Source organism: Gorilla gorilla, chromosome 4, assembly GCF_029281585.2.
Source record: "Gorilla gorilla gorilla isolate KB3781 chromosome 4, NHGRI_mGorGor1-v2.1_pri, whole genome shotgun sequence".
Lineage (NCBI taxonomy): Eukaryota > Metazoa > Chordata > Mammalia > Primates > Hominidae > Gorilla > Gorilla gorilla.
Genome location: NC_073228.2, coordinates 181,414,557 through 181,438,350, shown reverse-complemented (window position 1 = coordinate 181,438,350; position 23,794 = coordinate 181,414,557). Strand labels below are relative to the sequence as shown.

Genomic DNA, 23,794 nt, shown 5'->3' with positions numbered 1-23,794 from the left:
AAACCTCTTGGAACTAACAAGCAATTATAGGGAGTTTGCAGAACACAAGGTTAACATACAAAACCCAGTTGCTTTCTTATATAGCAACAATGAAAAAGTGGAATTTGAAATGAAACATACATTACCATTTACATTTACATTAGCACTCCCAGAAATTGAACAAATAGGCGTAAATATAACAAAATATCCACAAGATCTTTATATAGAAAACTGTGATGACGGGTGTCAAAGAAGAACTACATAAATGGAGAAACATTTCATGTTTGTGAATAGGAAAACTCAGTGTCATCAAGATGTCAATTCTTCCTGACTTAATTGGTAGATTCAATGCAATCCCAATCAAAATCCCAGCAATTTGTTCTATGAACTTCAACAAACTGATTGTAAAGTTTATATGGAAGGACAGAAGATTCAGAATAGCTGTCTTAGTTCATTTTGCATTGCTGTAAGGGAATACCTGAGGCTGAGTCATTTATAAAGAAAAGAGGTTTATTTGGCTCATAATTCTGCAGGCTGAACAAGAAGCATGGCACCAGCATCTGCTTCTGGTGAGGACCTCAGGAAGCTTCCAACCATGGCAGAGACGAATGGGGAGCAGGTATGTCTCATGGTGAGAGAAGGAGGAAGAGAAAAAAGAACATTCATATTTTGCAGGAACTATGAGTGAGAACTGGCTCAATCCCTTGAGAATGGCACCATGACATTTATGAGGGCTCTGTCCCCATGATTCCACCAGGTCCTACCTCCAACATTGGGGATCAAATTTTAACCTGACACTTGGAGGGGCCAAATATCCAAACTATTATTCTTTCCCTGGCCCCCCAAATGTCATATCCTTCTCACATTGCAAAATATAATCATCCCTTCCCAATAATTTCCAAAAGTCTTAACTCATTCCACTATCAATTTAAAAAATGCAAAATCTCATCTGAGACTGAAGGCTAATTTCTTCCAGCTGTGGGCCTGTAAGATGAAAAGCAAGTTATTGAATTCTAAGATACAATGATTGTACAGGCATAGGGTAAACATTCCCATTCGAGAAGGAAAAAAATGGCCAAAAGAAAGGGGTAATAGGCCTCATGCAAGTCCAGAACTCAGCAGGGCAAACATTAAATCTTAAAGCTCCAAAATAATCTCCCTTAACTCCATGTCCTGCATCCTGGGCATACTGGTGCAAGGGGTGGGCTCCTAAGGCCTTGGGCAGCCCCACCCCTTGGCTTTACTGGGGCACAGCCCATATGGCTACTCCCACAGGTGGGAGTTGGGCCTTTGGCTTTTCCAGGCTGAAAATACAACCTGCTGGTGGCTCTACCACTCTCAGCTCTGGAGGGCAGCAGCCTTGTTCTACTAAGGAGTACCCCAGTAGGGACTCTATGGGGGCTCCAACCCCACATTTCCCCTTGGCACTGCCCTAGTAGAGTCTCTGTGGGGGCTCTGCCCCTGTGGCAGGCTTCTGCCTGGGCATGCAGACTTTCTGATACATCTTCCGAAATCTAGGTGGAAACTGCCAGAATGCGCTCTTGCATTCTGTGTGTCTACAGACTTAACACCACATGGAAGCTGCCAGGGCCTCTGATTGGCAGCCTGAGCCATGCCTGGGGCCTTTTGAGCCCTCACTGGGGCCTGAACAGCCTGAATTTGGGTTGGGCTCCTGAAACCATTCTGTCCTTCTAGGCCTCTAGGCCTTTTTCCCATTGTATTGCTAATTTCTTTTGCAAGTGGTTGCTCTTCAGCCCCTTTAAATTTCTCTCCTAAAAATGCTTATTCCTTCCCTACCACAGGACTGGGTTGCAAATTTTTCAAACTTTTACACTCTGCTTTCCTTTTAATTTTAAGTTCAAACCTTAGATCAGCCCATTGCTGCCACATTTGATTGTGGACTGTGAGATTTAGAACAAAGCAGCGATATTTGCTTTTACTTCTCCTATTCAGATGGTGCTGGAAGTCTCAGCTAGTGCAATTAGTTAAGGAAATAGGCCAGGCATGGTGGCTCATGCCTATAATCCCAGCACTTTGGCAGGCCAAGGAGGGAAGATTGCTTGGGCCCAGGAGTTCAAGACCAGCCTGAGCAACATAGGGAGATACGATTTCTACAAAAAGAGTAAAATAGGAAAGGGGAATAAAAGGCATACAGATTGGAAAAAAGAAATGAAACTGTCCCTATTTCCAGATGACATGATTATCTATGCAGAAGATCTCAAGGAATATACCCACCCCCAACAACAACAACAACAAAACCCTCCTAGGACCTAATTGAGGGAGTTTAACAAGGTCACTGGATAGAAATTCAACACAAGCCTTGACCAGGAATTTTTTCCTTCAGGAGTATAGCCAACTTAGAAGGACTCTCCACTTAAAAAAAAAAAAACAAACAGGATTCTGACCGAAACTAATTTTTCCTGCTAGCCAGACTGGCAAGAATTAACAGAAGTCTCCAAAGAGTAAAATTAACCAAAAACTGTGAACAGAAACTAGAGTGGCAGGCAGCATATCCCACTATCAACACCATAAGTGGGTGATAAGCCTCGGGTCAGCAGTTTGCTGGTATAGGTGAATCTGACACTTCCAATTTCTTAAATCCAAAGCCCCAAAAGAAAAGTGTTCTGGTTTCTGAGCTTTCTTTGTTTTGCTCTAAAATGTGAATAACATTCACCTCACAATGTCGGAAAATAGGGTTAATTAGGAGGCCTGTTGGAGTTATTTCCTAGTTTCACTCTGCAGATGCCAAATATCGGGATGCCTTAGTAATCTGTGTTTCTCCTCCCTCTGGCAAAACAACTGTTAAAATTAGATAATTTGTTATCTGTGAAAGTTTAATTGGAGCAATATGTGATGGAAATGCAAATTACTTAATCAGGAGTTAGGGAGAGTATGAGAGAACAATGAAATGAGAATAAATTAACAAATATTATTAGATTAAATTTATTTATTAATCGTGTTGGATCCAAGTACCTTATAGCTACCAAGGATACAGGATACAAAAAGAGGTTATTCTCAAACGGGGGACAAGATAATTAAGTACCCTGCAAAATGCCTCATGATATGTGCTAAAGTAATATTAGTATGTACAGTGTGCTATGGAACCATCAAAGAGGGGAGCAACTGAGTCTCTCCAAAATTTGAAGAGCAATGCAGTTGGATTCTACTTCCAATCTGTGAAACTGCCTCACAGTTAAAGTACTCTCTGAGGGCCCGGTGAAAAATCAGGCAGATACCAGAGAGGAATCTATTCTTACAAGATAGCTGCATAGGGTGATATCTGTGACTTTGCGGCTTTTTTAACTGATTGCATTCCCCAATCATTTGCAACTTGGGTGGCAGAAAGCTGAGATTTTATGGACTTGAAATGTCAGGGGACAGAGGTCAAAGCTGGCAGAGCAAGAAATTACAGAGGAATATCTGCAAACAAGAAAAATCATACGAAGGGTGAACCACAAAATTTTAGTATAATGACTGCTCAGGTGGTTGGCTGACAGCCAAATTATGTAGGCACAGCAGAGGACCCCCCCCCCCCCACCTCAAGAGGCCAGGTTAAAACAACAGCAGCTGGAAACCATAAGAACAAAGATATCAGTACCTATATTGTGCAAGGGAGACAAAGTTTGCAGTTCGAATCTAGGCAGGTTAAGTGTTAATATCTACTAGAACAACAAAAACCCCACAACAATTCTTAGAAGAACACAGTTAAACCCAGTGTCTAGGCGTGCAAAGAAACAGAAGTGTGACTCATACTCGAGGGGGAAAGGGCAGTCAATAGAAACTGACTCTGAGTGAGCCTAGTTGTTGGATTTAACAGAAACTTCAAAGCAATTATTGTAAATGTGTTCAATGAGTTAAACTATGACATCAATGAGTGGGTGGAAAATCTCAACCAAGAAATGGAAACTATAAAAATGGAAATTTGAGAGTTGAAAAATACAGTAACTGAAATTTTTTAAAAATCTAAATAGCTTCAACAGTAGATTAGAAAACAAAGCAGATTGGCAAAAGAAGCCATGAAGTTCAAGCTAGATCAATAGAAATCAACCAGTTTCGAGAAACGGGAGAAAAAGATGGAATAAAGTTGAAAAGAGATATGTAGGGCAATATCAAACAATCCATAATAGGTATAATTAGAGTCTTAGAAGGAGGGGCAGCAGTAGATTATAGAAAATTTTTTGAAGAAATAATGACTGGAATTTTCTCACATTTTGTGGGAAAAAATTAACTTACCCAAGAAGTACAGCAGACTAAAAGCAAGATAATCACAAAGAAAACCACTTATTGACTGTCCAGAGAAAAATGGTATATTGTACATAGGGAACAACAGTGCAATTAACACCTCACTTCTTATCAGAAACTGTGGAGGTCAAAAGACATTGGACCAACATATTCAAATGATGGAAAAAAGAAAGCTTTCAGCCAAGAATTCTGCATCTGGAAAAATTATCCTTCAAAAATAAGGGGAAAATAAAGACATTTTTGGATAAACAGAGATGAGAGAATTTTTCACTAGCAGACCTGCACTATAAGACATTTTGGCTGAAGGGAAATGACACCTAAATGGATATTTGGATCTACACAAAGGAGTGAAGAGCACATGAAATTGTAAATGTGTGTAAAACAAAAATAATGATTTTTTGTTATGTCTTAATATCTTTAAAAGACAAGTGACTGAAACGTATAGTACTACTGTGCTGATGTGTTCACAATGTATACAGATAATACACAGGACAACAAAAATACAGGATGAGGCACAGGTGAGTGGAATATTTTGTAAGGTTTCTATAGTTTTACCTTAAGTAATTCGATAAATTTTCTTTTCTTTCTTTTTTTTTTTTTTTTTTTTTTTTTGTCCCCCAGGCTTGTCTTTGTCTGGCTTTGTCCCCCAGGCTTGAGTGCAGTGATGCAATCTCAGCTCGCTGCAGCCTCAACCTCCCAGGTTCAAGCAATCCTCTTGACTCAGCACCCCCAAGTAGCTGGGACTACAGGTGCACACCATCACGCCAGCCAAATTTTTTTGTAGGGATGGAGTTTCACCATGTTACCAAGGCTGGTCTCCAGCTCCTGAGCGCAAGCAATCTGCCCGCCTTGGCCTCCCAAAGTGCTAGGACTACAAGCCTGAACCACCATGCTGTGCCAAGAAGTAATTCAATACATTTTCTAAAATTTTCTAAAGTACACTGGAATAAATTGAATGTATACACTGTAGTCCCAAGAGCAACCACTAAAAATATAATGAAAAGACATATAGATAGAAAACCAATAGAGGAATTAAAATGTAATGCCAAAAAATATGTCACTAGCATAAAGGGAGGTAGGAAAAGAGGGACAATGAAACAAATAATGGATAGAAGAAATAAGAAAGAGATGGTATGATTGTAGGTTTAAAAGTGAACATGTAAATAATTAAGTGTAAATAGACCAAAATTCTAAACAAAAGGCAGAGATTGTCAGACTGGACCAAAAAAAAAAGCAAGAACCAAGTATGTGCTATCTATATGAGATGTACTGTCTATATGAGAGACATTCTACATATAAAGATGCAAATACACTGAGAGTAAAGGGATAGAAAGAAATGTACCATGCAAATAGTATGCACAAGAAATTTGTAGTAACTCTATTCTTATCAGAAAAACAAGACATCAATACAAGGAAGATTTCTGGAGACTAAGAGGAATCTTTCATAATGATAAAAGAGTTAATATATTAGGAAGTTATAAGAATTACATGTGTATATGCACCTAATAAATACAGTTTCAAAATACATGAAGCAAACAACTGAACTAAGATAGGGAAAACAGTCAAACTACAACCGTAGTTGGACACTTTTCACTCTGTAGTTGATAATACAACTGGATCGCCCCCACCAAAGTAAAGAAATCAAAGATCTGAAAAACACTATTAACTACCATGACCTGATTGATATTTATAGAACTGTAACTAACAAATACAGAATACACTTTTTCTCCCTAAGTACACAAGGAAGATTCACCAGGGTAGGCCGTGTGTTAGGACATGAGTCTCAGTGTATTTCAAAAGATTAAAATCTTAGAGTATGTTTTCTGACCATAATGAAAGTAAACTTGAACCACATAATAAAATGACTACATATTAAAAATTGTGTCCTTCAGAAAAATTCACATACTTTTTTAAATTGTGGGATGAAGCCAAAGTAGTCATTACAGTGAAATTTTTAGTTTTAAATGTTAATGTTAGAAAAGAAAAAAGTCTAAACCTAAGCTTCCATTTAAGAAGCTAGAGAAAGAACAAATTAAATATAAAGTAGAAAGAAGGAAATAATAAAGATAACAGAAATAGATGAAATAGGAAACAGATTAAAAAGATCAATAAAGTTGATAAATATCTAGCTAGATTGATCAGGGATTTAAAAAATGTTACCAATATTGGGGATAAAAATAGGAATTGGGAATAAATCTATACAGAGTATAGAATTATAAAGTTCATAGGAAATATTATGAACAATTTTATGCCAATAAATTTGATAAATGAAATGGACAAATTTCTGGAAAAACACAAGTCATAAAACTAACACAAGAAGGCGGATAAAATATTAATAGCCCTATGTCTACTAAAGAAATTGAATTTGTAATTTTAATTTGTACCTTTCCTGCAAAGCAAATTTCAGGTGCAAAGAGCTTCACTGGTGAATTTCACCAAACATTTAAGAAAGACATAGTACCATTCAAACACAACTTAAATAGAAGGGGTAGGACTGTTTCTAAAGTTATTTTATTAAATCAGTTTTACTCTGATAACAAAAACAGAAAAAAAATTACAAAAATAGAAAATTACAAATAAAAATCCCATATAAACATGCAAATTTTTTTTTTCTGAGAGATGAGGCCTCACTCTATTGCCCAGGCTGGAGTGCAGTGGTGACCCCACAGCTGACTGCAGCCTTGACCTCCCAGGTTTAAGCTGTCCTCCCTTCTGAGCCTCCCAGGTAGCTGGGACCACAGGCATGCACCACCACACCCAGCTAGTTTATTTATTTATTTATTTATTTTGTAGAGACAAGGTCTTGCTTTGTTGCCCAGGCTGGTCTTGAACTCCTGAGCTCGAGAGATCCTCCCGCCTAAGCCTCCCAAAGTGCTGGGATTACAGGCATGCACCACTGTGCCCAGGATAAATATGCAAAAATTCTTAACAAAATATCGATTCACTGAAGCCCATCAGTATAGGAAAAGAACAATACATCATAACCAAGAGAAGCTTTCCCAGGATTGCAAGGTTAATTTAACACTAGAAAATCCATCAATATAAATTCTGATATTAGTAGAACAAAAAATCATCATCATCATCTTAACAGATGCCGAAGAAGCATTTGACAAAATGTAATAGCTCTTCCCAATTTAAACTCTGAGGAAACTAGGAAAAGAAGGGAACTTCCTTAAAGGCGTCTGTGAAAACCTCACAGCTAGAATTATACTTAATGATGGAAGTCTGAAATTCTTTCTTCTAAGTTCAAGAACAAGCAGGGAAGGCAGAGCAAGATGGCTGAATAGAACCCTCCAGCATTTGTCCCCCAAGCAAGAACACCAACTTGAACAACTATCCACACAAGAAAGCACTTTCAGAAGAACTAAAACTCAGGTGAGCAATCACAGTACCTGGTTTTAACATATTAAGGAAAGAGGCACTGAAGAGGTTAGGAAAGATAGTCTTGAATTGCCTATACCACACCTCCTCCGTCATCCAGCAGTGCAGTATGATGTGGAGAGAGAATCTGTGTGCTTGGGGAAGGGAAAGCAAAGTGATCGTGAGACTTTGCATTGGGACTCACTGCAGCCCTGTCACAGCAGAAAACAACACGCGGCAGAATTTGGCCAGTGCCCACAGCAGAAGCATTTAGAGCAGACATAGCCAGAGGCAAGTCGTCCATCCTAGCAGTCGGAACTTGAGTTCCAGCTAGCCCCACCACCATGGGCTAAGGTGCTCTGGGGTGCTAAATAAATTTGAAAGGCAGTCTAGGCCACAAGGACTGCAATTCCTGCACAAGTCCTGGTGCTGTGTTGGGCTCAGAGCTAGTGGATTTGGGGTCCACACGATCCAGTGAGACACCAACTGGGGCAGCCAAGGGAAAGCTTATGTCACCTCTTCCCCAACTTCAGGCAGCACAACTCACAGCACCAGGAGGAGAGGGAAGAGTAAAGAGGGGTCAGGCATGGTGGCCTGTAATCCCAGCACTTTGGGAGGCCAAAGTGGGCATATCACCTGAGGTCAGGAGTTCGAGACCAGCCTGGCCAACATGGCGAAACCCCGTCTCTACTAAAAATACAAAAATTAGCCAGGCATGGTGGCAGGCACCTGTAATCCCAGCTACTCAGGAGGCTGAGGCCTGAGAATCATTTGAACCCTGGAGGCGGAGGTTGCAGTGAGCCAAGATCTCGCCACTGCGCTCCAGCCTGGGTGACAGAGCAAGGCTCTGTCTCAAAAAAAAAAGTGTATGAGTAGATAATTTAAGTAGACCTATATCCAATAAAGAAATAGAATCAATAATTATTAATAACCTTCCAGAACTGGACGACATTCTGTTAAGTGAAATAAGTTAGGCACACAAAGACAAACTTTGCATGTCCTCATTGTTTATGAGAGCTAAAAATTAGACTCATGGTAATAGTCAGTAGAATGATGGTTACCAGAGGCTAGGAAGGGAGTAGGGGGTTGGGAGAGAATGGATGGTTAATGGGTACAAAAATATTGTCAGATACAATGAATAAGATCTAGTATTTGATAGCACAACAAGGTGACTACAGTAAGCAATATTTTATTATACATTTCAGAATGACTGAGGGAGTACAATTGGAATGTTCTTAACAAAGAAATGAATTATTGAGGTGATGGATACCCATTTACCCTGATGCGATTATTACACATTATACAATGTCTCAAAATATTCCTGTCTCAAAATATGTACCCCATAGATGTATATTATATATAATTATTATATATATAATATATAATATATAATTATTATATATATAATATATAATATATAATTATTATATATATAATATATAATATATAATTATTTGTATATATAATTTGTATATATTATATATAATTATATATTATATATAATAATTATATATTATATATATTATATATAATAATATATTATATAATTATTGTATATTATATATAATAATATATAATTATTGTATATTATGTATAATAATATATAATTATTGTATATTATGTATAATAATATATAATTATTGTATATTATGTATAATAATATATAATTATTGTATATTATGTATAATAATATATAATTATTGTATATTATGTATAATAATATATAATTATTGTATATTATGTATAATAATATATAATTATTGTATATTATGTATAATAATATATTATATAATTATTGTATATTATGTATAATAATATATTATATATTATTATATATTATGTATAATGATATATTATATAATTATTATATATAATATATAATAAAATATTATATAATTATTATATATAATTTTATATAATATATAAAAATATATTATATATTATATTATATAAAATATATTATATTATATATAATTTTATATAATATATAATTATATTATATATAATTTTATATTATATATAATTATATATAATATATAATTTTATATTATATATAATTATATATAATATATAATTATATATTATATATATAATTTTATATATAATATATATAATTTTATATATATTATATATATGTATATATATACTATGCACTTATAAAAATTAAAAAGAAAAAAAACAAGGGCCAGGCACAATGGCTCACGCTGGTCATCCCACCACTTTGGGAGACCAAGGCAAGAGGATTACTTGAGCCCAGAAGTTCAAGACCAGTCTGTAGTGACATCCCGTCTCTACGAAAAAGAAAAGCTGGGCATGGTGGTACACACCTGCAGTCCCTGCTACATAGGAGGCTGAGGTCATAGGATCACTCCACTGCACTCCAGCCTGTGTGACATAGTGAGACCCCATCTCAAAAAACAAAAAGCAAGAATGTTCTTGGCACTTCTATTCAGAATTATACTGAATGCCTTAGCAATTGCAATAAGGCAAAAAAATAAAAGCATACAGATTGGAAAGGAAGTAAGACTTATTTGCAGACAACACACATATAGAAACGTATATAGAAATCCTAGGTTCCAAGATAGCCGAATAGGAGCAGCTCCAGTCTACAGCTCCCAGCGTGGGCAATGCAGAAGACAGGTGGTTTCTGCATTTCCAACTGAGGTACCGGGTTCATCTCACTGGGGCTTGTCGGACAGTGGGTGCAGGACAGTGGGTGCAGCCCACTGAGCAAGAGCCGAAGCAGGGCGAGGCATCGCCTCACCCGGGAAGCACAAAGGGTCAGGGAATTCCCTTTCCTAGCCAAGGGAATCTGTGACAGACGGCACCTGGAAAATGGGGTCACTCCCACCCTAATACTGTGCTTTTCCAACGGTCTTAGCAAACAGCACACCAGGAGATTATATCCTGCACATGGCTCGGAGGGTCCCACGCCCACGGAGCCTCACTCATTGCTAGCACAGCAGTCTGAGATCAAACTGCAAGGTGCCAGCGAAGCTTGGGGAAGGGTGCCCGCCATTGCTGAGGCTTGAGTAGTAAAGCAGCCAGGAAGCTCAAACTAGGTGGAGCCCACCACAGCTCAAGGAGGCCTGCCTGCCTCTGTAGAATCCACCTGTAGGGGCAGGGCATAGCCGAACAAAAGGCAGCAGAAACTTCTGCAGACGTAAATGTCCCTATCTGACAGCTTTGAAGAGAGTAGTGGTTCTCCCAGCATGGAGTTTGAGATCTGAGAACAGACAGACTGCCTCCTCAAGTGGGTCCCTGACCCCTGAGTAGCCTAACTGGGAGGCATCTCCTAGTAGGGGCCAACTGACACCTCACACAGCTGGGTGCCCCTCTGAGATGAAGCTTCCAGAGGAACGATCAGGCAGCAACATTTGCTGTTCTGCAATATTTGCTGTTCTGCAGCCTCCACTGGTGATACCCAGGCAAACAGTGTCTGGAGTGGACCTCCAGCAAACTCCAACAGAACTGCAGCTAAGGGTCCTGACTGTTAGAAGGAAAACTAACAAACATAAAGGACATTCACACCAAAACCCCATCTGTACATCATCATCATCAAAGACCACAGGTAGATAAAACCACAAAGATGGGGAGAAACCAGACAGAAAAGCTAAAAATTCTAAAAATCAGAGTGCCTCTTCTCCTCCAAAGGAATGCAGCTCCTTGCCAGCAACAGAACAAAGCTGGATGGAGAATGACTTTGACGAGTTGAGAGAAGAAGGCTTCAGATGTTCAAACTTCTAGCTGAAGGGGCATGTTTGAACCCATCGCAAAGAAGCTAAAAACCTTGAAAAACGATTAGACGAATGGCTAACTAGAATAACCAGTGAAGAGAAGTCCTTAAATGACCTGATGGAGCTGAAAACCATGACACGAGAACTACGTGATGCATGCACAAGCTTCAGTAGCCGATTCGATCAACTGGAAGAAAGGGTATCAGTGACTGAAGATCAAATGAATGAAGCGAGAAGAGAAGTTTAGAGAAAAAAGAGTAAAAAGGAATGAACAAAGCCTCCAAGAAATATGGGACTATCTGAAAAGACCAAATCTGTGTCTGATTGGTGTACCTGAAAGTGACAGGAAGAATGGGACCAAGTTGGAAAACACTCTTCAGGATATCATCCAGGGGAACTTCCCCAACCTAGCAAGGCCGGCCAACATTCAAATTCAGGAAGTACAGAGAATGCCACAAAGATACTCCTCGAGAAGAGCAACTCTGAGACACATAATTGTCAGATTCACCAAAGTTGAAGGAAAAAATGTTAAGGGCGGCCAGAGAGAAAGGGCGGGTTACCCACAAAGGGAAGCCCATCAGACTAACAGCTGATCTCTCGGCATAAACTCTATATGCCAGAAGAGAGTGGGGGCCAATATTCAACATTCTTAAAAGAATTTTCAACCCAGAATTTCATATCCACCCAAAATAAGCTTCATAAGTGAAGGAGAAATAAAATCCTTTACAGACAAGCAAATGCTGAGAGATTTTGTCACCACCAGGCCTGCCTTACAAGAGCTCCTGAAGGAAGCACTAAACATGGAAAGGAACAACCGGTACCAGCCACTGCAAAAACATGCCAAATTATAAAGACCATCGATGCTAGGAAGAAACTGCATCAACTAACTAGCAAAATAACCAGCTAACATCATAATGACAGGATCAAATTCACACATAACAATATTAACATTAAATGTAGATGTGCTAAATGCTCCAATTAAAAGGCACAGACTGGCAAATTGGATAAAGACTCAAGACCCATCAGTGTGCTGTATTCAGGAGACCCATCTCACGTGCAGAGACACACATAGTCTCAAAATAAAGGGATGGAGGAAGATCTACCAAGCAAATGGAAAACAAAAAAAGCAGGGGTTGCAATCTTAGTCTCTGATAAAACAGACTTTAAACCAACAAAGATCAAAAGAGACAAAGAAGGCCATTACATAATGGTAAAGGGATCAATTCAACAAGAAAAGCTAACTATCCTAAATATATATGCACCCAATACAGGAGCACCCAGATTCATAAAGCAAGTTCTTAGAGACCTACAAAGAGACTTAGACTCCCACACAATAATAATGGGAGACTTTAACACCCCACTGTCAACATTAGACAGATCAATGAGACAGAAAGTTAACAAGGATATCCAGGAATTGAACTCAGCTCTGTACCAAGGGGACCTAATAGACATCTACAGAACTCTCCACCCCAAATCAACAGAATATACATTCTTCTCAGCACCACACCGCACTTATTCCAAAATTGACCACATAGTTGGAAGTAAAGCACTCCTCAGCAAACGTAAAAGAACAGAAATTATAACAAACTGTCTCTCAGACCACAGTGCAATCAAACTAGAACTCAGGATTAAGAAACTCACTCAAAACTGCTCAACTACATGGAAACTGAACAACCTGCTCCTGAATGACTACTGGCTACATAACGAAATGAAGGCAGAAATAAAGGTGTTCTTTGAAACCAATGAGAACAAAGACACAACATACCAGAATCTCTGGGACACATTTAAAGCATTGTGTAGAGGGAAATTTATAGCACTAAGTGCCCATAAGGGAAAGCAGGAAAGATCTAAATTGACACCCTAACATCACAATTGAAAGAACTAGAGAAGCAAGAGCAAACACATTCAAAAGCTAACTAGCAGAAAGCAAGAAATAACTAAGATCAGAACAGAACTGAAGGAAATAGAGACACAAAAAACCCTTCAAAAAATCAATGAATGCAGGAGCTGGTTTTTTTTAAAAGATCAACAAAATTGATAGACCACTAGCAAGACTAATAAGAAAAGAGAGAAGATTCAAATAGACGCAATAAAAAATGATAAAAGGGTTATCACCACTGATCCCACAGAAATACAAACTACCGTCAGAGAATACTATAAACACTTCTATGCAAATAAACTAGAAAATCTAGAAGAAATGGATAAATTCCTGGACACATACACCCTCCCAAGACTAAAGCAGGAAGAAGTTGAATCCCTGAATAGACCAATAACAGGCTCTGAAATTGAGGCAATAATTAATAGCCTACCAACCAAAAAAAGTCCAGGACCAGACAGATTCACAGCCGAATTCTACCAGAGGTACAAGGGGGAGCTGGTACCATTCCTTCTGAAACTATTCCAATCAATAGAAAAAGAGGGAATCCTCCCTAACTCATTTTATGAGGCCAGCATCATCCTGATACCAAAGCCTGGCAGAGACACAACAAAAAAAGAGAATTTAAACCAGTATCCCTGATGAACATTGATGCAAAAATCTTCAATAAAATGCTGGCAAACCAAATCCAGCAGCACATCAAATTGCTTATCATGATCAAGTGGGCATCATCCCTGGGATGCAAGGCTGGTTCAACATACGCAAATCAATAAATGTAATCCATCATATAAACAGAACCAAAGACAAAAACCACATGATTATCTCAATAGATGCAGAAAAGGCCTTTGACAAAATTCAACAGCGCTTCATGCTAAAAACTCTCAATCAATTAGGTATTGATGGGACGTATCTCAAAATAATAAGAGCTATCTATGACAAACCCACAGCCAATATCATACTGAATGGGCAAAAACTGGAAGCATTCCCTTTGAAAACTGGCACAAGACAGGGATGCCCTCTCTCACCACTCCTATTCAACATAGTGTTGGAAGTTCTGGCCAGGGCAATCAGGCAGGAGAAGGAAATAAAGGGTATTCAATTAGGAAAAGAGGAAGTCAAATTGTCCCTGTTTGCAGATGACATGATTGTATATTTAGAAAACCCCATCATCTCAGCCCAAAATCTCCTTAAGCTGATAAGCAACTTCAGCAAAGTCTCAGGATACAAAATTAATGTGCAAAAATCACAAGCATTCTTATACACCAATAACAGAGAGCCAAATGATGAGTGAATTCCCATTCACAATTGCTTCAAAGAGAATAAAATACCTAGGAATCCAACTTACAAGGGATGTGAAGGACCTCTTCAAGGAGAACTACAAACCACTGCTTGACGAAACAAAAGAGGACACAAACAAATGGAAGAACATTCCATGCTCATGGATAGGAAGAATCAATATCATGAAAATGGCCATACTGCCCAAGGTAATTTATAGATTCAATGCCATCCCCATCAAGCTACCAATGACTTTCTTCTCAGAATTGGAAAAAAAACTACTTTAAAGTTCATATGGAACCAGAAAAGAGCCTGCATTGCCAAGACAGTCCTAAGCAAAAAGAACAAAGCTGGAGGCATCATGCTACCTGACTTCAAACTATACTACAAGGCTACAGTAACCACAACAGGATGGCACTGGTACCAAAACAGAGATATAGACCAATGGAACAGAACAGAGCCCTCAAAAATAATACCACACATCTACAACCATCTGATCTTTGACAAACCTGACAAAAACAAGCAATGGGGAAATGATTCCCTATTTAATAAATGGTGCTGGGAAAACTGGCTAGCCATATGTAGAAAGCTGAAACTGGATCCCTTCCTTACACCTTATACAACAATTAATTCAAGATGGATTAAAGACTTAAATGTTAGACCTAAAACCATAAAAACCCTAGAAGAAAACCTAGGCAATACCATTCAGGACATAGGCATGGGCAAAGACTTCATGTCTAAAACACCAAAAGCAATGGCAGCAAAAGCCAAAATTGACAAATGGGATCTAATTAAAGAGCTTCTGCACATCAAAAGAAACTACCATCAGAGTTAACAGGCAACCTACAGAATGGGAGAAAATTTTTGCAATCTACCCATCTGACAAAGGGCTAATATCCAGAATCTACGAAGAACTTAAACAAATTTACAAGAAAAAATCAACCCTATCAAAAGGTGGGCAAAGGATATGAACAGATACTTCTCAAAAGAAGACATTTATGCAGCCAGCAGACACATGAAAAAATGCTCTTCATCACTGGCTATTGGAGAAATGCAAATCAAAACCACAATGAGATACCGTCTCACACCAGTTAGAATGGCGATCATTAAAAAGTCAGAAAACGACAGGTGCTTGAGAGGATGTGGAGAAATAGGAACACTTTTACACTGTTAGTGGGACTGTAAACTAGTTCAACCATTGTGGAAGACAGTGTGGCGATTCCTCAAGGATCTAGAACTAGAAATACCATTTGACCCAGCCATCCCATTACTGGGTATATACCTAAAGGATTATAAATCATACTGCTATAAAGACACATGCACATGTATGTTTATTGCGGCACTATTCACAATAGCAAAGACTTGGAACCAACCCAAATGTCCATCAATGATAGACTGGATTAAGAAAATGTGGCACATATACACCATGGAATACTATGCAGCCATAAAAAAGGATGAGTTCATGTCCTTTGTTAGGGACATGGATGAAGCTGGAAATCATCATTCTCAGTAAACTATCGCAAGGACAGAAAACCAAACACTGCATGTTCTCACTCATAGGTGGGAATTGAAACAGTGAGAACACTTGGACACAGGAAGGGGAACATCACACACCGGGGCCTGTCATGGGGTCGGGGGAGAGGGGAGGGACAGCATTAGGAGATATATCTAATGTAAATGACGAGTTAATGGGTGCAGCACACCAACATGGCACATGTATACATATGTAACAAACCTGCATGTTGTGCACATGTACCCTAGAACTTATAATAATTTTTTTAAAAGTTAAAAATAAATAAAAATAAAATGTAAGCAAACACTTAAAAAAAATAAATTGAAAGAATAAAAAAAGAAAAAGAAAAAAAATCCCAAGGAATTGACAAAAAAATGTTACTCAAACTATTATGTGAACTTAGCAAGGTTGCAGGATACAGTATTAATATACATAAATCAAGTATATTTATATTAACAATGGACAATTGGACAATGAAGTAAAAATACATTTCTATTTTCAATATCATTAAATTCTTGAGGATAGAGAGAGAGGTTTGCATAGGTTCAGTGGAGACATGATAGAGGAAGGGGGGGTTAGTTTAACCAGTGGGGAGAAGTGATCTGGAAGGATTTCACACATAATGGTATCTGTGCTGTGTCTTGAAAGATAAGAAACTCCAAACAATCAAAGGGATGATAGTCATTCCAGGTAAAAGGACAAAAGCAAACATTCCTAGGCCCTAAGTGATCCACCGTGCCTAGCCAGTGATGGGTTTCAAATGTCCAGGCACAGTGGCTCATGCCTGTAATCCCAGCACTTTGGGAGGCCAAAGCGGGTGGATCACCTAAGGTCAGGAGTTTGAGACCAGCCTGGCCAACATGGTGAAACCCCATCTCTACAGAAATAAATACAGAATATTAAATAAAATACAGAAATTAGTCTGGTGTGGTGGCATACACCTGTAATCCCAGCTACTTGGGAGGCTGAGGCAGGAGAATCACTTGAACCCAGGAGGCAGAGTTTGCAGTGAGCCAAGATTGTACCACTGTACTCCAGCCAAGGCTAACAGAGCGAAACTCTGTCTCAAGAAAATAAATAAATAAATAAATAAATAAATAAATAAATAAATAAATAAATGGGAGAGACCTGGTGATGTTGCATTTTAGCAGTTGGCTATGGGAGAGGAGTTGAGTTCAGACCTTTGATGGCCTTTCAGCTATTTATGTTCAGTTCTTGCCATTGAGAGCCAAGCCACCAAAGGTGGTGATACTATATGGCTGCTTCCTAAGAATGAGGCATTAGGTTTCACCAAGCAATCCCTGTTCCAGGATGAGGGAATCCCTATTCCAGGATGCCAACTTCTCACTTGACCCACTCAGAATTCTGTACTCTGCTTTGGTGCTGTTAACAATGGTGACCCATCTATTAAGAGAAATAGCATGGTAGCTGTGATAGCAGCAATAGTATTGCTAGCCTCAGGGCCCTAAAGTACCAGTGGCAGTAGTATCCAAGTAAGTGAGAAGACAGAAGGTAGAGCAATATTTTTCCAGGCTCATGGTACAGAGGTTGATTACAATACCTCTGTACTGTATCATTAGGCTTTGTGAATAGCCTGATCAATTTGCCAAGGAATGGAAGTGGAGATCGGAAGTTTTCATTAATTTACTTACTTAGGGCTCAGACTTACACTATTGGTTTTATTACCCTTGTTATATTATCTTTCATATCTGTTTCTAGGTTGATTACATATTGAATCAAGTTGTACATTCCTAGGCCCTCACAGGGAAAGAAGGAGACAGATCTGTGTTTGAATGTCTGTCTCTGCTACTTAGCTGTGTAATCTTAAGGTAGATAACCTAACCCCTCTGAACTCTAGTTTCCCCATCTGTATGATGGATTGATAATGCCTACCTTATCAGGTCATTGTGAAAATTAAAGATACGTGAAAATACTCAGCATGTTCTTAGCACATAGATTCTCTTACATTTGCTTCACTTCTTAAAATGTAGCTTTTGTTGTAGGTTATCCTGTGTATTTGACCTTCCAAACAAAGGTTGCTTTTGACTTTGTGACTTAAGGTTGGAATATCTCCTACTCCTCCCCTGTCCTCCTTGGACCAGAAAAAAAAAAATCCCACTATGATCCTAGTCATGCGTATGTGGCATTTGGAGAATTTAAGAAGGTATAGAAATTGACAGCTTTGGCAATACTATTGCTTATGTTATACAAGATGTGTAACTTATCAGTAAGGTGAAATGGCAAAGTAATGCTTATCCTTAAAAGCTAAGACTTAAGTCATCTCAGATAAAGCTAATACTCCCGTCTTGACCTCTTCTCTTCACACAATCCTTCAACAGGACTTCATTGACTTAACTAGAGAGACCAGACCAAGGACAAAAGATCGCAGTGGACTGTATGTGATTGACCTGACAAGAGCTGAGGGAGAAAATAGACCTATTGCCACTCTTGACTTAACTTTAGAACCTGTCACTCCTTCCCAGAAGGAGCCAACCAGTCTTCAGACATGTGCCAGCCTCTCTGGCAAAGCAGTGATGGAAGGGCAGGTGGGCAGAAGCTCTCAGCCTACGGCACGGAGACTCATTAACAGTGATCCTGTAGATTTGGACCTAGTGGAAGAAAACACCTTTGTAGGTCCCCCACCCGCTACATCCATCAGTGGAGGCTCTGTTTATCCAACAGAGCCTAATTGTAGCTCAGCCCCATTCACAGGTAACCTCAGCTTCTTGGCAAGCCTACAGCTGTCTTCAGATGTTAGCTCCCTCTCCCCAACAAGCAATAATAGTAGCAGCAGCAGCAGCAGCAGCAGCAGCAGCAGCAATCAAAAAGTACCCTTGCCATGCCCACAGCAAGATGTGTCTCGCCCACCACAAGCCTTGCCTTGCCCACTGAGAGCCTCACCTTGTCCACCACGAGCCTTGTCATGCCCATCACAAACCATGCAATGCCAACTACCAGCTCTAACTCACCCACCTCAAGAAGTGCCATGCCCTCGGCAGAATATCCCAAGCCCACCTCAAGACTCGTTATGGCATCCTCAACACTCACCAAGCCCACCTCAAGACTCTCTGGGCCTACCTCAAGATGTGCCAGGCCCGCCTCAAAGCATATTACATCCACAAGATGTGGCATACCTGCAAGACATGCCACAGTCACCAGGAGATGGGCCACGGTCACCAGGAACCATGCCACCATCACCAGATGTGCCACAGTCACCAGGAGACATGCTAGGGCCACCAGGAGATGTGCCACAGTCACCAAGTTATGTTTCACCGTCACCAGATGCACCACAGTCACCAGGGGGCATGCCACACTTACCGGGAGATGTGTTACATTCACCTGGAGACATGCCACACTCATCAGGGGACGTGACACACTCACCTAGAGACATCCCTCACTTACCAGGAGACAGGCCTGACTTTACCCAGAATGATGTACAGAACTGTGACATGCCTATGGATATCTCAGCTCTGTCCTCTCCAAGCTGCTCTCCCAGCCCACAGTCTGAAACTCCCTTAGAGAAAGTTCCTTGGCTCTCTGTCATGGAAACCCCAGCCAGAAAAGAAATACCACTGTCAGAGCCTGCCAAACCTGGGTCTGCCCACGTACAATCACGAACACCACAAGGTGGGTTGTACAACAGACCATGCCTGCATAGACTGAAGTACTTCTTACGACCTCCGGTTCATCACCTCTTCTTTCAGACGCTAATACCGGATAAAGACACAAGAGAGGTGAGCTAACTAACATCTTCCCCCAGGGATTAGGTGTCCTTTCCCTAGGCCTAGGAGAAGGTCAGTGTGACTGGAGTCCATGTGTGAGAGGACAGGTCAAGCATAAATGAAATTTCTTATCTTTCCTCCACTTGTGAAGACCCATTCAGTGTAGAGGCCCAGATCTGGGTTCAAATTTTAGCCCCACGCTTAAAAACTGTCACTTTACTTTTTTTTTTTTTTTTTTTTTTGAGACCGAGTCTTGCTCTGTCTCCCAGGCTAGAGTGCAGTGGCACAATCTTGGCTCACTGCAACCTCTGCCTCCCAGGTTCAAGAGTTTCTCCTACCTCAGCCTCCCTAGTAGCTGGGACTACAGGCGCATGCTGCCACGCCCGGCTAATTTTTTGTATTTTTAGTAGAGACAGGATTTCACCATGTTGGCCAGGCTAGTCTCGATCTGATCTCGTGATCCACACGCCTCAGCCTCCCAAAATGCTGGGATTACAGGCATGAGCCACCGCGCCCAGCAGGGCACTTTACCTTTTTGAGCCTTAGCTTTCCTATCTGTAAAATGGAAGTAATAACATACCTCACAGGGTCATACGTGAAAGTGTCAGGGTGTCAGGCTCATCGTAGGCCTTATGTAAATTCTTATCTTCTAGCTGGATGTGGTGGCATGCACCTGTAATCCCAGCTACTCAGGAGGCTGAGGCAGGAGAATCACCTGAATCTGGGAGGCGGAGGTTGCAGTGAGCTGAGACTGCACCACTGCACTCCAGCCTTGGCCACAGAGCAAGACTCTGTCTCAAAAAAATAAATAAATTTTTATCTTCAACTCCTATGCTTTTCCCTTCCTGGTGCCCTTATTACAGCTTCCATATCACAGAGATAATAATACTGTATCACTTAAGGGCCTCCAAAATTATTACTTGCTGACTTTGGGGGAGGAAATTCAATTTTAAGACATGAGTGGGAATGCACTTTCCATTGGTCATCATTGATTTATGAGAAGTAAACTAGATGTGTCAGGGAAAATAACTGTGGCTAAGTTCCACAGTATGAAGTGTTTTTTAGTTATGTACATCCCATCCCCCATATTAAGAAAACCAGCTTGAAACAGTTCAGTGTCAAAAGGTATGCTCTCCTCATTCAAGCAGTGATCCAGGTAGGCAGGAGCCAAGGATTCACACTGATTTGACCTTGGAGAATGATTTTTTTTTCTCTTTTTTAAAATTATTACATCTTCTAATATGTTGTATGTCTTCTCCTTCTTTATGCCTCTGCCTGACCACTAGGTCATTCTGTTTTTTTTGAGACAGAGTCTCACCCTGTCACCCAGGCTGGAGTACAGTGGTACGATCTCAGCTCACTCACTGCAACCTCCGCCTCCCAGGTTCAAGCGATTCTCCTGCCACAGCCTCCCGCGTAGCTGGGTTACAGGCGCCCGCTACCACTTCCGGCTTTTTGTACTTTTAGTAGAGACAGGGTTTCACCATGTTGTCCAGGCTTGTCTTGAACTCCTGACCTCAAGTGATCCGCCCACCTCGGCCTCCCAAAGTTCTGGGATTACAGGCATGAGCCACCGCACCCGGCCCAGACAGCATTTATTATTGTGAATAATTTGATGTATTTCCTTCCCAGTTGCCTTTTTATACATAGGCATTTTACATATTTTAATAACTGGGATTTTTAACATATACACATTATTTTTGTTGTTTATGGGGAGTAGGGGTTGAGAGGATGGCTCTGAAGTTTACGCCACGTGTGTTTGAAACCGGCTTCTGCCATTTGTTGTATGACAAATGCTTACCCTCCAAATCTCAGTTTCTTTATTTATAAGATAGGAATAATAATAGTATGTATTTCCTAAGATTATTGTAGGAACTAGTTGAGGATCAATTAAGTATTCAGTGCTGGGCGCAGTGGCTCACGCCTGTAACCCCAGCATTTTGGGAGGCCATGGTAGGTGGATTGCTTGAGCCCAGGAGTTTGAGACCAGCCTAGGCAACATGGTGAAACCCCCTATATAAAAAATTCAAAAAGTAGCTGAATATGGTGGCACACACCTGTATCCTAGCTACTCTGGAGGCTGAGGCAGGAGAATGGCGTGAACCCGGGAGGCGGAACTTGCAGTGAGCCAGGATCGCGCCACTGCACTCCAGCCTGGGCAACAGAGGGAGACTCCATCTCAAAAAAAAAAAAAATTAATTAATTGTTTAAGGCCAGACATGATGGCTCACACCTGTAATCTCAGCACTTTGGGAAGCCACGACAGGCTTGATCACTTGAGTTCACAAGTTCGAGACCGGCCTGGGCAACATGGTGAAACCCCGTCTCTACTAAAAATACAAAAAAAAATTAGCCAAGCGTGGTGGCACACGCCTGTAGTCCCAGCTACTTGGGAGGCTGAGGTGGGAGGATGGCTTGAGCCTGGGAGGCAGAGGTTGCAGTGAGCCATGATCATGCCACTGTAGGCCAGCCTGGGTGACAGAGCCAGACTTTATCTCAAAAACAAAAATAAATTAAGAGCTCCAAATTTATTGTTATTAAACCCTCATATCAAACTTTAAAATTGTTTAATTCTAATTATAAAAGTAATAAGTGTGTTATGGAAAAATTGAAAAATATAGAAGAGCACATAGAGAAAAAATCACCGCTAATTCTACCACCCACATAATAGAAAATCACTTTTCACATATTCTCTCGCAGTCTTTATATACATATTTTTTGGGGGAAGAAGCAACTTAATATTTACTGTTCTCACAAAAAATAAAATGGAATTCTTCTCCTAACAACAAAATGAATTTAAAACTTCTTTCTTATCTATTTCAGTATCTGATACAGTATCACAGCTATCCCTAAGTCTCTAGTTACCCTCACCCCAAAATCAACCTAGGCTACCTCTTGACCCTTTTGTATTTTTCTGTCTATGCTATATTTTAACATAGATGAAATCATGTTATATGTACAATTTTGAATTCTGATTTTTTAACTTTATATGAGCTTTTTCCCATGTCATTAAAAGTTTTTTAGATAAAGCTCTTTTTTGTCTGTTTTGATTTGGAGTCTCTCTCTGTCACCTGGGCTGGAGTGCAGTGGTGCCATCTCGGTTCACTGCAGCCTCCACCTTCTGGGTTTAAGCAGTTCTCATGTCTCAGCCTTCAAGTAGCTGGGACTACAGTTGCGTGCCACCACGTCTGGCTAATTTTTATATTTTTATTGGAGACGGGGTTTCACCATGTTGGCCAGACTGCTCTCGAACTCCTGACCTCAAGCAGTTCGCCTGCCTTGGCCTCCCAAAGTGCTGGGATTACAGGCGTGAGCCACTGCACCTGTCCTCTTTTTTTTTTTTTTAATCATGAAATATTTCAAATGCCTGGAAAACTTTGCTATCTTCAACCTATTCTAGAACCTCTTATTTTTGTATACTATAGAAATCCCGGCTCGGCGCCGTGGCTCACACCTGTAATCCCAGCACTTTGGGAGGCTGAGACGGGCAAATCACGAGGTCAGGAGATCGAGACCATCCTGGCTAACACCGTGAAACCCTGTCTTTACTAAAAATACAAAAGAAAATTAGCCGGGCGTGGTGGTGGGCGCCTGTAGTCCCAGCTACCCTGGAGGCTGAGGCAGGAGAATGGCGTGAACTCGGGAGGCAGAGCTTGCAGTGAGCCGAGATCACGCCACTGCACTCCAAACTGGGGAACAGAGCAAGACTCCGTCTCAAAAAAAAAAAGGAAATCCCTCCTAATTTCCTTCTTTTTAATCTCTACAGAACAAGGGTCAAAAATTAGAACCCATCCCTCATCGAAGACTAAGAATGGTAACAAATACCATTGAAGAGAATTTTCCTCTGGGGACTGTGCAGTTTTTGATGGACTTTGTGTCACCCCAGCATTACCCACCAAGAGAAATCGTGGCTCACATCATCCAGAAAATCTTGCTCAGTGGCTCTGAGACTGTGGATGTCCTAAAGGAGGCCTACATGCTTCTCATGAAAATTCAACAGTATGAACCATAACCTCTGGCTGTTGGCGAATCTTCTAGGGATCTTGGACTCAGGGCATAGCTTTCTCTTGACAGGCTTTTTTAACCTAAC

General features: G+C 40.2%; 1 protein-coding gene across 2 annotated transcripts in view; it reads left to right on the top strand.

Moving 5' to 3' along the window:
* LOC109026962 (SUMO-interacting motif-containing protein 1-like) overlaps nucleotides 1-23,794 on the top strand; it is a 60,313-nt gene that overhangs the window by 25,832 nt on the left and 10,687 nt on the right. For both annotated transcript variants that reach the window (XM_063707017.1, XM_063707016.1), the window contains exons 2-3: nucleotides 18,322-19,716; nucleotides 23,471-23,703. In XM_063707017.1, coding sequence (XP_063563087.1) covers nucleotides 18,322-19,716; nucleotides 23,471-23,703 — 1,628 coding nt within the window. The remainder of the gene's footprint in view (nucleotides 1-18,321; nucleotides 19,717-23,470; nucleotides 23,704-23,794) is intronic.